The sequence below is a fragment of the Falco naumanni genome, unplaced genomic scaffold (genome assembly GCF_017639655.2).
Source record: "Falco naumanni isolate bFalNau1 unplaced genomic scaffold, bFalNau1.pat scaffold_62_arrow_pat_ctg1, whole genome shotgun sequence".
Taxonomy (NCBI): Eukaryota; Metazoa; Chordata; class Aves; order Falconiformes; family Falconidae; genus Falco; species Falco naumanni.
The window spans coordinates 42,465-54,844 of record NW_024427557.1 but is presented as its reverse complement, the minus strand read 5'-3'; the positions used below and the strand labels follow the sequence as shown (position 1 = coordinate 54,844).

The following is a 12,380-nucleotide window of genomic DNA, read 5'->3' as shown; positions in this document are numbered from 1 at the left end:
GCATTTGACAAGGGTCCCCCTCTGAGGTATCCTGAGCGATAGATTGATCTCAAGAGGGGTTGGTTACTTTAGTTTCTTCTCATTAACAACGCAGGCATACTTCAGCCCTTTAAGGTTTGTACTTTGTTCTGAACAAATCCAAATTCCACTGGCTTGGAGGTGGCTCTTTAAGTGGCACTCAGAGGATATAGTGCGGGCTTTCATACAGCAGTAGGCGTGTATGTAGAACTTGAATATGTGTTTAATTTTTCTGAATAGATTGGCGACTCTTCTGCACCTCTTTCTCTGGCCCAGCTTATTAAGGTATATTTAGATGTACTTTCTTGTGAAATAGTGTTTTTAAACCTTACAGTGTGCTCTCTAGCTGGAGAACTGCTGTAACATGAGCAAAACATTAGTTGTTAATAACTCAGAGTGTTTCTCCTAACTTTAAAATGTGCGTATACTTTGATACTATCCTGTAGAGAGTAGTTCCCAGCTTGGGAAGATGGAAGGGGAGCACCTTATTGGCCTCGGTGTAATGCTGCAGTGTTACTCATCTGCAAGACACAAAGAAGCGGCACTTCAGAAGCTGTTTACCATTTTTCATACGTCCCGTTAATTGTTCATTGGAAACTAACACAAATTTTACAGAAGAATTTAATTGGCTGTAAGTTATGGACATTGCTGGGGCCTTTGCAACAGCCAGAACAGACGTGTTTCTTGAACATGGACAATTGCATGGCGGTTATTGAATTTCTAGTCATTACCTAACCCTATGGTAGGTATGACCTAACCCTAAGTCTGAATTTTAAGACATAACCTTAAGACTTCACCCTATGACGTATCCCTATGCCTTAAGCCTAAGACCTATCTCTTAGACTTATGACTCAACCTTAAGATTTAACCCTGAGAGTTAACCCTAATATTAACCCTAAGACTTAAGCTTAAGATTTAAACTTGGGCCTTAACCTTAAGACTTAAATTTAGAAGTTAATATTAAGACTTACACCCTAAGACTTAAACTTCAGATTTAACATTAAGATTGAACCATTAGACTTAAGGTTAAGTTTTAATCTTAAGACTTAACCTTAAGTCTCAACCCTTAGAGTTAACCGTGAAACTTATCCGTAAGACTTATCCCTAAAATTTAAAACTGAGACTTAAACCTAAGATTTAACCTTAAGATGTAACCCTAAAACGTAGCCCTGAGACTTATCCTTGAGACTTAACCTTGAGACTTAATCCTGAGACTTAGCCCTATGACTTATCCCCAAGACATACTTCTAAGGCTTAACCCTAAGACTTAACCTTAAGGCTCAACCTTAAGAGTTAACATTAAGACTTAACCCTGAGATTTAACCATAAGACTCAACTTTAAAACAAAACCTTAAGATTTAATCCTAAGACATAACCCTGAGACTTATCCTTGAGACTTAACCTTGAGACTTAACCCTGAGACTTAACCCTAAGACTTATCCTCAAGACTTAACACTTCAGACTTAACCCTAAGACTTAAAGTTAAGATTTAACCCTAAGACTCAGTCTATAAGATGTAAACTTAAGACTTAAGCTGAAGACTTAAATTTAAGACTTAACATTAAGACTTAACTCTAGATTTTACCCTAAGACATAATCCTGAGACTTAACCCTGAGACTTAATCCTAAGACTTAACCTAAAGTTTAACTTTAAAACTTAACCCTAAGACCGAACCCTAAGACACAACCAGACGACTTAAGCCTGAGACTTAACCTTGAGACTTTACCGTGAGATTTAACCCTGGGATTTAACCCTAAGTCTTAATGCTCAGACTTAACTTTAAAATGTACCATTAAGACTTAACCTCAAGACTTAACCTTAAGACTTAACCTTAAAACGTATACTTAAGATTTACACTAGAAACTTAACCCTAAGACTTAACCTATAAGACTTAACCCTAAGACTTAACCCTATGACTTATACTTAAGGCTCAACCTTAAGACTTAACTTTAAGGCTTAACCTTAGAATTAACCGTAAGAGTTAAATTTTAAGGCTTAACCCAAAGATGTAACCCTTAGTCTTAACACTGAGACTTAAACCTAAGACTTAACCTTAAGACTTAACCCTAAGACTTATGCCCAAGACTTAACTCTAAGCATCAACCCTAAGACTTATACTCCGGAATTAAACTTTATACTTAACCCTAAGACTCAATCCATAAGACTTAAACTTAAGAGTTAACGTTAAGACTTAACATTAAGACTTAACCCTAAAACTTAACCCTAAGATTTAAGCTTAAGACTTGTCCTTAAGACTTAACCCTAAGAGTTAACCTTAACACTTAAATATTAAGACGTAACCCAGTGAATTATCCTTAAGATAAATTTTAAGACTTAACCTGAAGACTTAACCTTAAAACTTAACCCTAAGACTGAACCCTAAGATTTAACCTTAAAACTTAACCTTAAGATTTACAGTCATGATTTAACCCTAAGACTTCACCCTAAGACTTAACCTTATGACTCAAACTTAAGGCTCAACTTTAAGACTTAACTTAAAGACTTAACCCTAAGACATAACCTTAAAACTTAACCCTAAGTCATAACCCTAAGACTTAAATTTTAAGACTTAACCCAAAGAGTTATCCCTAAGACTTATCCCCAAGACTTAACTCTACGGGTTAACCCTAAGACTTAAACTTAAGCATTAAACTATAGACTTAACCCTAAGACTCAATCCGTAAGAGTGAACATTAAGACTTAACCCTAAGACTTATCCTTAAGTCTTAACCTTAAGCATTGACTTAACCTTTAAGACTTAACCATAAGACTGAACCTTAAAGACACAACCTTACGAATTAACCCTGAGACTTAACCTTGAGACATAACCCTGAGATTTAACCCTAAGAGTTAATGGTAAGATTAACTTTAAGATGTACCATTAAGACTTAACCCCAAGACTTAACCTTAAGACTTAACCTTAAAACTTAACCTTAACATTTACACTAAAGACTTAACCTTAAGACTTAAGCCTATGACTTAAACTTAAGGTTAAACCTTAAGACTTAACCCTGAGAATTAACCCTGACATAACCATAAGAGTTAACCCTATGTCATAACCCTAAGACTTAAACGTAAGAAATAATCCTAAGACTTAACCCGAAAACTCAACCTTAAGACTCAACCCTGAGACTTAACCCTAATATTTTACCTTAAGACTTCACCATAAAAATTAACCCTAAGACCGAACCCTAAGATTTAACCTTAAGACTTAACATTAAGACTGAACCTTAAGACACAACCTTACGACTTAACCCAAGACTTATGCCCAAGACTTAACTCTAAGAGTTAACCCTGAGACTTAAACTTAAGAATTAAACTTTATACTAAACCCTAAGACTCAATCCATAAGTCTTAAACTTAAGAGTTAACTTTAAGACTTAACCTTAAGACTTGACCTAAAGACTTAACCCTAAGGCTTAGCCTTAACACTTAAATATTAAGACTTAACCCAAAGACTTATCCCTAAGATAAATTTTAAGACTTAACCTTAAAACCTAACCCTAAGAATGAAGCCTAAGACTTAACCCTAAGATATAACCTTAAGACCTAACACTAAGACTGAACCTTAAGACAGGCCCTGGGCCTGAGCCATCTCTGCAGGGATGAGGCCTTCCTTGGCGTCCGTCCCTCAAACCCTCCCTCCGGCCCCCACGACCCGTCCCTAAAACACTTCCCCTCTGGCCCCCAGTCCCTGCTGGCCCTGAAGGCCGGCCACAGCACTTGGTTTCAAGCCTGAGCTGGTCATGTCATGGCTGTTCTGGAACGTGGTACAGTGAAAGAAGAGATTGAAATGGCAAATGTTCCCTCTCAGGGTGGTCCCATGCTGGCAAAGGTTGTCCGAGGAGGTTGTGGGCTCTCTGTCCTTGCAGATCTTCAAAGGCCAAGGGCACACAGTCCTCTGCGACCTGCTCTAGCTGAGCGTGCTGGAGCAGAGGGCTTGGCCCAGAGGACCTCCATGGGTCCCTTCCAACCCCACCCTCCCGTGTGGCTCTGTGCTTTGCTTTTCCTCCTAAAGCCCCTCAGCTCAGCCCCGATGCCCGCTGGAAAGGGTGCTGGGGCAAGGGACGATCCCAAACTCCTCCCTCCCGAGGGTCCTCCCCAGCACAAGCGCTCCCCACTCCCGGAAGACACGATGGCAGACACAGTCAGGAGAGGGAAAAGATTCTTTTATTGTCAACACCAGCTGCGAGGGCCCAGGAGTCACAGCGGTTCAGCCGGTGAAAATCAGTCAGCACCTGCAAGGACAGAGTCAGAAAGCTCTGATAAGCCCCCAGAGGCAGGAAGAGGCAGGATTTGGTTCCCCCCTCTTTGGAGGACACTGTTTCTGAGGAATTCCTCATGACCCAGAAGGGAGAGCTCTTGCTGGCCTCCACTAGGGGCCTTCTCCCCAGGGGTGATGTCCCTAGGGAGCTGTGCGTGCGCAGGGATGCTGACAGTGCCCCTGTGCCACACAGCAGGGCTCGACGGGGAGCCCCCGGGGAGCTGCCGTGGGGCTCATCCCAAACCCTGCTCAGCACCAGCCCTCGCCGGCCCTTGCCAGCCAGCTGGGCTGACTTAGGGCCGTGTTCAGAGCTGGGAAAGATGGGCAGCAGCGCCTGGTACGCACCTGGCCTTCCTGACGTGCTGCACCTTCCTGCATTCTCTCAGGTTTGGGTCAGAGAAATCATTTCCTCTCTTCTCCTTTTTATTTGTGCTTGGCTGTCCCTCTCCTCTGCCCAGGCTTCTTTTCTCTTCCTTTTCCTTGACTTTTTCCTTCTCCTGGTGGGAGCCTGCAAACCTTTCCATCCCACAGCGTGATGAGATGGGGAAAGCCCCAGGCCCCTGCAGTGAGCTCTCAGGTCAGGCAAGGGGAGCTCTTCCTACCTGGTTTCCTGGGGCAGGCTGGTCAGTTGTGGCAGGCGTGCCAGGGACTCTGCCGTGCCCTCGGGGGTGCCTGGAGGCAAATCTGGAGGTGCCTAAACCAGAAATTTGGGAGGTAACAGGTGGCAAGTGACAGCCTGGGGTAGTGAGGGCCTGACTGCCAAATTGCCATCTTAGCTCTACAGAGGAGATGCTGGTTTGCATCGTGCACATTTTGCACAGCCCAGCCAATGCAGCCTAGACTTGATGAAGCTGTGACGGAGTAGGATTTGAGCAAAAGCCCTCTCAAGGTGACAGCTTCTCCCTTCTGTCCTTTTGTGGGTATTTTGTAGGTATGTTTTGTTTGATGAAGCAGATCATACTTAATGAAGTGCATTCCAGAAACAGCCTTTCCAGTTTTCCTTAACACGTACCACTCTGGGGGGAGAGGAGGAGCCCCAAAGGCACAAGAGAGCGGCTGCCAGGAGGAGCCCCAGCGGCTGCTTGGCCTCCTGGGAAATTACTGTCCCACTTGAGACATGTTGCCCCAGTGTCTGTGGAGCTGCCGTACCTCTGCCGCTTTGGGCCCTGCCCCTGTGTCTCCCCCAGCTCCTCTGTCGATGTCCAGCAGAGAGGCAGCTGCATCCAGAAAGGCTTTTGCTGGACGCTGGGTCTCTGCTGTGCCTGCAGGGCCACTTTGCTCTTCGCACCGCAGCTCTGGAAAGCAAAAGCACGTGCAGCAGCGTGACTTCTTGGAAGTCAAGAACATCTCAAGCAAAGCCCAGCCGAGCCCTACACCGCTTGTCTCCTCAACGTTGAGGTTTCTGGCATCCCAAGCCCCAGTGTCTGTGACAAGCCTCAGCCCCTCCTCCTACCTGTGCGCCTGTCCATGGGTGCTGGCACCTCCTCGGCTGATGGAGGGGAGAGGCCGGCCACCTCCTCCCCAAAGATGTCCCCGCAGTTTTCAATCAGGAACTCCACCAGCACGTTCACCTGCAGACATGAAAGCCTTGGTCTCAAGCCAGGTGCCTGCAGACGTGTCAAGCAGCCTTTCCCACTGCTGACCCTTTGTCTGCGCAGGCGGCTGCGGCTGGGGGTTGCTCTTCCAGGCACCCAGCCCACCAGCCCTGGCTCAAGGGAGGAGGCAGCCAGGGACCTCTCAACAGCCAAGCTCCGATGGGCCGGGAAGGCAGCACTGGCTGCTGGGTAGGGCGTACCTTCTCGGTCACCGCCAGCATGGCCTGCAGCGGGAGCAGGTCCTCGTTGGGTGGGCTCAGCAGGTTGGGCCCGACGCAGATGGCCAGGTTGCTGCAGCTCATTCTGCTGGTGGCTGCGTTGTGGCCAATGTGCTGCAGGAGGGCCATCAGCCGCTTCAGGAGGAGGAGGTTGGCCACAGGCAACTTGTCGGCCACCCTGAGGGAAGAGGAAGACAAGGCTGATGAAGCAGAGGGTGCCCACAGCCGTCCCCGCAGCTGGCCCCAGGCGGGTGGGAGCCAGCAGCCGTGTTGCACAGCTTTGCAGCTGCCCGAAAAGACAGCTTTCTGAGGAGCCCGTGCCTTGGCAGGCAGGTCCCAGAACTCTGCCGGTCCCTGCTCACCAGGCAGGCTGCTGCCCACACTTACGCTTTCAGCTCCTCCACCTTGGCCTGCTTGCTGGCCCTCTCCATGGCTGCCATCCAGTCCTCGTAGAGGTCGATGACGAGGAGCTTGGTTGGGATGCTTCGCAGGAAGTCCTGCAATGCCAAGGGCTGCAGGTGAGCCTTTGAACGCTGCAGGCCAGCCAGGAGCTCCTCCAGCTGCAGGTCAGAAGCGCTCACCTTCAAGATGACGGCCAGCAGCAGCGCAGGCTGACTTCCCATGTCAATGTCCTTGCCGCGGTCCAGGGCCTCGCGTAGCTGCCGAAGTTCTGTGCCGCCGGCAGCTCTGCGGAATATCCCCTCCGTCGTCGGTCCTCGCTGGCGCAGGACAGCCAGCAGCTCCTGCAGGAGAGGCAGGAGGCCACTTGCTTGGCTGAAGAACCAAGCGGTGGCAAGGACCAGAGCTCTGCCCCAGACGTGGTTGCCTAAGCGCCACAAAGGGTCTGGGACCAGAAGCAGGTTCTGGGGGTGCAGAGTCCCGTGCCCTGTCCCCGCAGCTGCTGGGGACACGCAGGCCCTCTCCAGAGCAGCCGGAGGGAGGGCTGGGGACCCCATCTGTCCAGGCTGGCTTACCTGGATGGGCCGGGGCAGCGTGTTGTCCTCCCCACAGAGGGCTGCCAGGGGCTGCCCAAAGAGCGCCCTGCTGCAGCCGGAGCCCGCCTGCCCTGGCGCCTGGGCAGCGGCCGGGGTGCGCCGCAGGGCGAAGGGCCAGGGCAGCCCCATCCTCCTCCTGCTGGTGCTGCTCCCGCTGCTGCTCCCTCCTGCTGCAAAGGAAAACAGAGTAAGACACCACCAATGGAGACCCCAGGCCAGCGGTCCCAGCGCCTGCCCTGCCCTGCGCTGCCCCGCCTGCAGCACGGTGCTGTGTGGTGCGGCAGGATGGGCAGGGAGGCAGCAGCTGGAACCGCAGCTGTGGCTCGGAGGTGTTGACTTAGAGGCTCTTGAGAGCCATCGTGCCACGTGGTCAGCCTGTGCCAGCCTTCGCCCTGCCCTCCTGCAAGCTGCGGGCTGCAGCAGAGTCTCCGTGTCCCTGCAGAAGCACGTCCAGCAGCCGCGGCCCAGCAGTTGTCCTTGTCCGTCCAGGTGACATCCTTCCGTGGGCTGCCCAACCTGCATGGCGACACTCGGGACAAGTGAGCACAGCATTGCAGGAGGTTGCCTTGCTTTCCCAAACTCACCTGGTGCGGGGCAAAGTCCCCCTGCGTTTGCAGATGGGGCCGTCGCAGGCCCTTGCTTGGGATGAGCCTGCAAGAACCAAGAATCAGGCTGTGCTTGCAGAGCAGCCCCGCAGCAGAAAGGGCCACCAGCAGCCTGAGCACGGCAGAGCTGGGACCCTCTGCCCTCTCGGGCTCTCTTCCCCATGTGGCAGGGTTCCTCCCAGTGTCACCAGTCAGAACGTGCTGGCGTGCTGCTGGCTTCCCAAAACTCTCTGCTCCCTGAGTGGCACCATCAGACCCTCTGTCCCTCCCGCACAAGGTCACCCCAGTCCCTGCGCATCCCGGCGCAGCCAGAGGCAGGTGCAAGGCAGCCATTCTCACCTCTGCCTGTGCCTCCATCAGCCTCTCCAGGCTCCTGGCGTGCAGTGTCCTCCACTGGGCGGGAGAGAAGGAGGGGAAGAAGGTGAGCAGCCATGGCTCTGCTGCTCGGCTGCAGGAGCAGTGCTCGGGGACAGGGCCCAGAGCAGAGAGACACTCACGGCGTGGCGGCGGCTCAGCTCCTTCTCCAGGAGCTTGATGGATGTCAGATGGGTGATGCGGGCTCCCTTGCGTCCTTCTGGTGTCCTGTGCACCGGGAAGGGAGAGGGAGAGAGCTGGGTGAGCCCCAAGCCGTGTCTTGTCCCTTGTCAGGCAGCTGTGCCCGAGAGCTGCTCGCAGCCACGGTGGCACCTTCCCCAGCTGGGGGCTGTGTTCCCCCGTCTGTCCAGCTTCTCCTGGAGCACCCCCCCGGCTTACCCCAGCAGTGTGGCCACCCACAGCTCCTTCAGTGCCTGGGATCTGCAGGTAGAGAGGAGAGAGAGCGTCAGGCCCTGATGCCCCCAGCCCTGGGCAAAGGTGGGTGCCTGCACAGCCCTGTGCTGTGGGGCAGGACGGAGTCGCTGTCCAAGCCCTGGGTCGCTCTGTCCTGCCCGAGCAGCTGTATTTGCCCTTCCCTTCTGGGGACCAAAAGGTGACCAGGGGATGCAGGATGGGGAAACATCCCCCATCCCTCCCTCCCTGCCACCGAGCTGCCTGCTCCCTGCCCAGCTCTGCACGCAAGGCAGAGACCAGTATTCACAGGATGGCGTGGGCACGGCTGGGAAGCTCTCCTGCCCGACCACGACTCACCCAAAAGTGGCGATGCAGGAGCCGGTGGGCCAGGCGAGGATGACAGAGGTGCTGTCCTCATCGGTGCTTTCCTCCTCCTCCTGTCCATCCTGCCCCGCAGCCTCCTTCCCGCTGCTGAGCACCCACAGCTGGTCCAGGGCCAGGCGGAGCTGTGGGCGCAGGCTGGTGCCATGTCTGCAGAGAGCAGAGGCGGGCACTGAGCTGGAGGGGGGCTCCTTGGGCTGGGTCCCCACGCGCAGAGCCCTGTCCCCCACCTGCCCTTGGAACGGACATTGGTGCCTCCAGCACCGAGGGGCCGGGGCCTGGGGCTGGTGCCAGGGTGTCCCTGGGCCGGGGCTGGGGGGAAGGATCTGGGCTCTGAGGGTCTTACCGCAACTTGGCGACCACCAGTTCCTCGTGGAGGAGCAGAAGGCGCCTCTCGCTCCTCTTGCGGCCCCGGGTCAGCCGCACGTCCGCACTCAGCACCGGCTCGGCGTCGCTGAGAGCCTCCCTGCAGAGCAGAGCGCGGCGGGCATGAGCAACGCCAGTGCTGCGTGGCCCAGCTGTGCCCGCGTGTCCCCGAGCCCGGGGGGAGCCCACCTGGAGCTGCAGCAGCAGCAGGCCTGGCCCATCCTGCCCGGGAGAGGAGGGCCCTGGCCGTGCACCGAGGAGGGGGCCCAGCCGGCGACGGGGAGGCTGGGGAGCGGGGTGCTGGTGCTGTGGCAGCGCTCCTGGGCCAGAGGCTGCCTCCTGCCAGCGCCGCTGCGTGCCAGCACAGCTCTGCCCTGCTGCCTGTGGTGGCCGTGGGCTCCCAGTGACCAACGGTCTGAGCCCAACGGAAAGTGGGCGGGGCCTGGGGGGGCGGGGCCGGGGCCCTCTCCAGTATGGCCGGGCCTGCCCCGCCCGGGGGAGCCCCGAGCAGGACAGGGCAGGGGGCGAGGGCCACCTCCCTGCGCCTGCGGCCAGCGCTTTGACCTGGGGTTTTGACAGGGTCCTGGTCGATAAAAGAAGCTGTTTTTCCTAGAGATGGCCGTTGTGGCCTGAGGCAGACTCCTCTTGGTGGAGGCCGGCCTAGCGGTCGGAAGGCCTCTGGCACACAGGCCGTGCTAGGCCTCAGGCCCCAAGGCGCTGGAACTGGAGCAGGCCCACCGGGAGGAAAAACTTCCATTTTTACCAAAAGACGGGGGGACTAGCAGCAGTCAAGAGCCGCTCGTGTCCTGCCAGGCGCCACAGGTAAATGAAATGTGTGGTGAGCTTCGGCAGGAATTGTGGTGCCCCTGGAGCACCACCCTTGCTTGGGAAGGCCTTATCCCACCTGGGTGCTAAGGCTTCACCCTTGGCAATCAGGGCTGGATGAGCAGCACCCAGGAGCCCCTGCCCTGTTAGCCATGACCTTCACCCAGCCGGTGGCCAACACGGCCAGGGGCGAGTCTGTGGGGTAGGCCATGACCATGGCAAAGAAGGGGAAATGTAGTCAGCTTTTGATGGCCCGTGTCTCGTTTCACTGTTGACCCTAAGCAATGCCTTGCTTCAAATAGAAGCCATTCAGAGAGTTACACACCCGCCCTTTTCAGGAAAAATGCAGGAAATCAGAGACATGTAGCAAGTTCTCTGTTGGCTGTTGTACACCGCAGCAAGAAGCAGCGTGGGTCCAGTGGCTAATGCTGGAAGGGGAATTCAGCACTTCTGGGAAAGGGATATAAAGGCACTCTTGTGGGCCAGGCTGGGATTGGGGAGCCTGAGTGGGTGTCTGGGGTCCCAGCTTTCCCGCAGTGCTGACTGTGGTGCCTGCTGCTTGTTCTTCCCTGAAACTCCGGTTGCATCCACCTGCTGGGCTGTGCTTGGGAAGGGCTCCGGGGGTGAGCAAGCCCATGGGAGAGGCCTGGGGAGAAGCTCTTCTCCAGAGATCTACCAGAAACTGTGCAGAGCATCCGAGAGGATGCTCTGTGTGACAAGGGAAGGTGCCCGTTGGTCCAATGTATGGAGCCTGCAGGGCTCCCATCAGGGTCCTTTGACCTACCCATCCTCCAGCCAGCAATCCAGGTGCTGGGGGGTCCCATGTAGGTCTCCTGAGGTACCCTTTAGCCCCGGGCAAGGTGTCGTGCCTCAGTGTGTGCTTGCAGGGCATGTTTCCTTCCTGCTGACAAGGCCGGAATTGCAGTTAAATGCCCCTGGGCGATCCCGAGCCGAGCAAACTTTTTTCTATGGGTCACACTGCTTTGCAGTCCGTGTGTGTGGTTCAGCTCCTGTATAGGAGCTGAGGACACGAGGTGACCTAGCTCTGAAGCTGGCCACTCTTGCTCCAGGCAACTCCAGTTGCTTGCGTTTTCCTTCAGCTTCCCCAGCCTGATGATCTCCACTGTCACCTCCTCCCTGTCCTACAAGAAGTATCCCTCTCCCAGCCATTAGGACAGTGGCGCAGCACTCAGAATCCAGATCACTGGCAGAGAAGTAGGACAGAGGAAAAGAGAAGTTCTCCTTTGAAAGAAATCCTTCTTTGTCCTCCTTTAGCTACCAGTGGATGAAAAAAAGGGGGACAGAATTTCAGGCCAGCCACAGCACTGGCTTTCAAGCCTGAGCTTGTCATGTCATGGCTGTTCTGGAATGCGGTACAGTGAAAGGAGAGAGAGAAATGGCAAATTTTCCCCCTTGGGGCGGTCAAATGCTGGCAGAGGTTGTCCAAGGAGGTTGTGGAGTCTCTGTCCTTGCAGATCTTCAAAGGCCAAGGGCACACAGTTCTCTGCGACCTGCTCGAGGTGAGCGTGCTGGAGCAGAGGGCTTGGCCCAGAGGACCTCCACGGGTCCCTTCCAACCCCACCCTCCCGTGTGGCTCTGTGCTTTGCTTTTGCCCTGGCAGAGATCTTCAGGGACTTTGTGCTCCATTTTGTGTTGCCTTAGGGCTACAGTGTGCTGGGGTTTGGGGGCAACAAGGTCAAGTATGCCAGAGGTCAAGTGAGTCAGTGTCAAAGTGTGTTATTGTTATGGACAGAATCTGTGTTTGTTAGCCCTGCGTTCCTGGGGTTATGGCATTTTTATCTTACCTTGTGATCTGTGTGGTGGGGTTTTTTGTGGAGAGTGCCTTTTTCAGCTATTTTTTCCTTTGTACGGTATGGATGGGTGCCTTTGGTTTGTGTACGAAGTTTCTTCTTGTTGTTTTTCTGCTGTGCTGGTGGATGGTGATGTTTTTTCTGTCTTGAAACCATCGTTCCTGGTCTAATATATCTCCTGCAGGTCAGGCAGTGTCACTTCTGGCGTGGTCTGACTCATTTCTGGTGAGCTGGCAGGTAGGTATGGAGGACTTGTGGTCCCTCCATGGAGAATGACTGCTAGAGGACTAAGAGGCAGATCTGTGGAGGGGTGAGAGGACCGCTGGCCCATAAGTAGTGACTGTCAGAGGACTAAGAGTACTTGAACTAACGTGGGCTTCCAAATACATGGTTATTTGTCCTGCCTTGTGGAAGAGCCATGGGAAGTCACCAGCCACACGGAAGGACAAGGGAGTTCCCAAGGCTACGTGGCTTCTTGGGTTTTGCTTTTGAGTAAGAAAGTCTTATCTCTACATGAGTGCAACTGTGGACAG

General features: G+C 53.5%; 1 protein-coding gene across 1 annotated transcript; it reads right to left on the bottom strand.

The window, feature by feature from the left end:
- Nucleotides 1–4,246: 4,246 nt before the first annotated feature.
- On the bottom strand, nt 4,247–7,336 carry LOC121082290 (T-cell activation Rho GTPase-activating protein-like). Its single transcript, XM_040581636.1, has 6 exons — nt 7,071–7,336; nt 6,678–6,839; nt 6,484–6,593; nt 6,079–6,274; nt 5,737–5,854; nt 4,247–4,257 (listed from the first exon to the last, which is right to left on the bottom strand). Exons 1-6 carry the CDS (start codon nt 7,218–7,220, stop codon nt 4,247–4,249), a joined length of 747 nt encoding a protein of 248 aa, XP_040437570.1. The 5' UTR covers nt 7,221–7,336.
- Nucleotides 7,337–12,380: the final 5,044 nt, after the last annotated feature.

Coding starts and splice junctions, on each gene's coding strand:
- LOC121082290 (XM_040581636.1), bottom strand. CDS start 7,220: ATGGGGCTGCCCTGGCCCTTCGCCCTGCGGCGCACCCCGGCCGCTGCC. Junction 6,594..6,677: donor TGCTGGCCGTCATCTTGAAG/GTGAGCGCTTCT, acceptor TTGGCATTGCAG/GACTTCCTGCGAAGCATCCC. Junction 6,275..6,483: donor AAGGTGGAGGAGCTGAAAGC/GTAAGTGTGGGC, acceptor CTCTTCCCTCAG/GGTGGCCGACAAGTTGCCTG.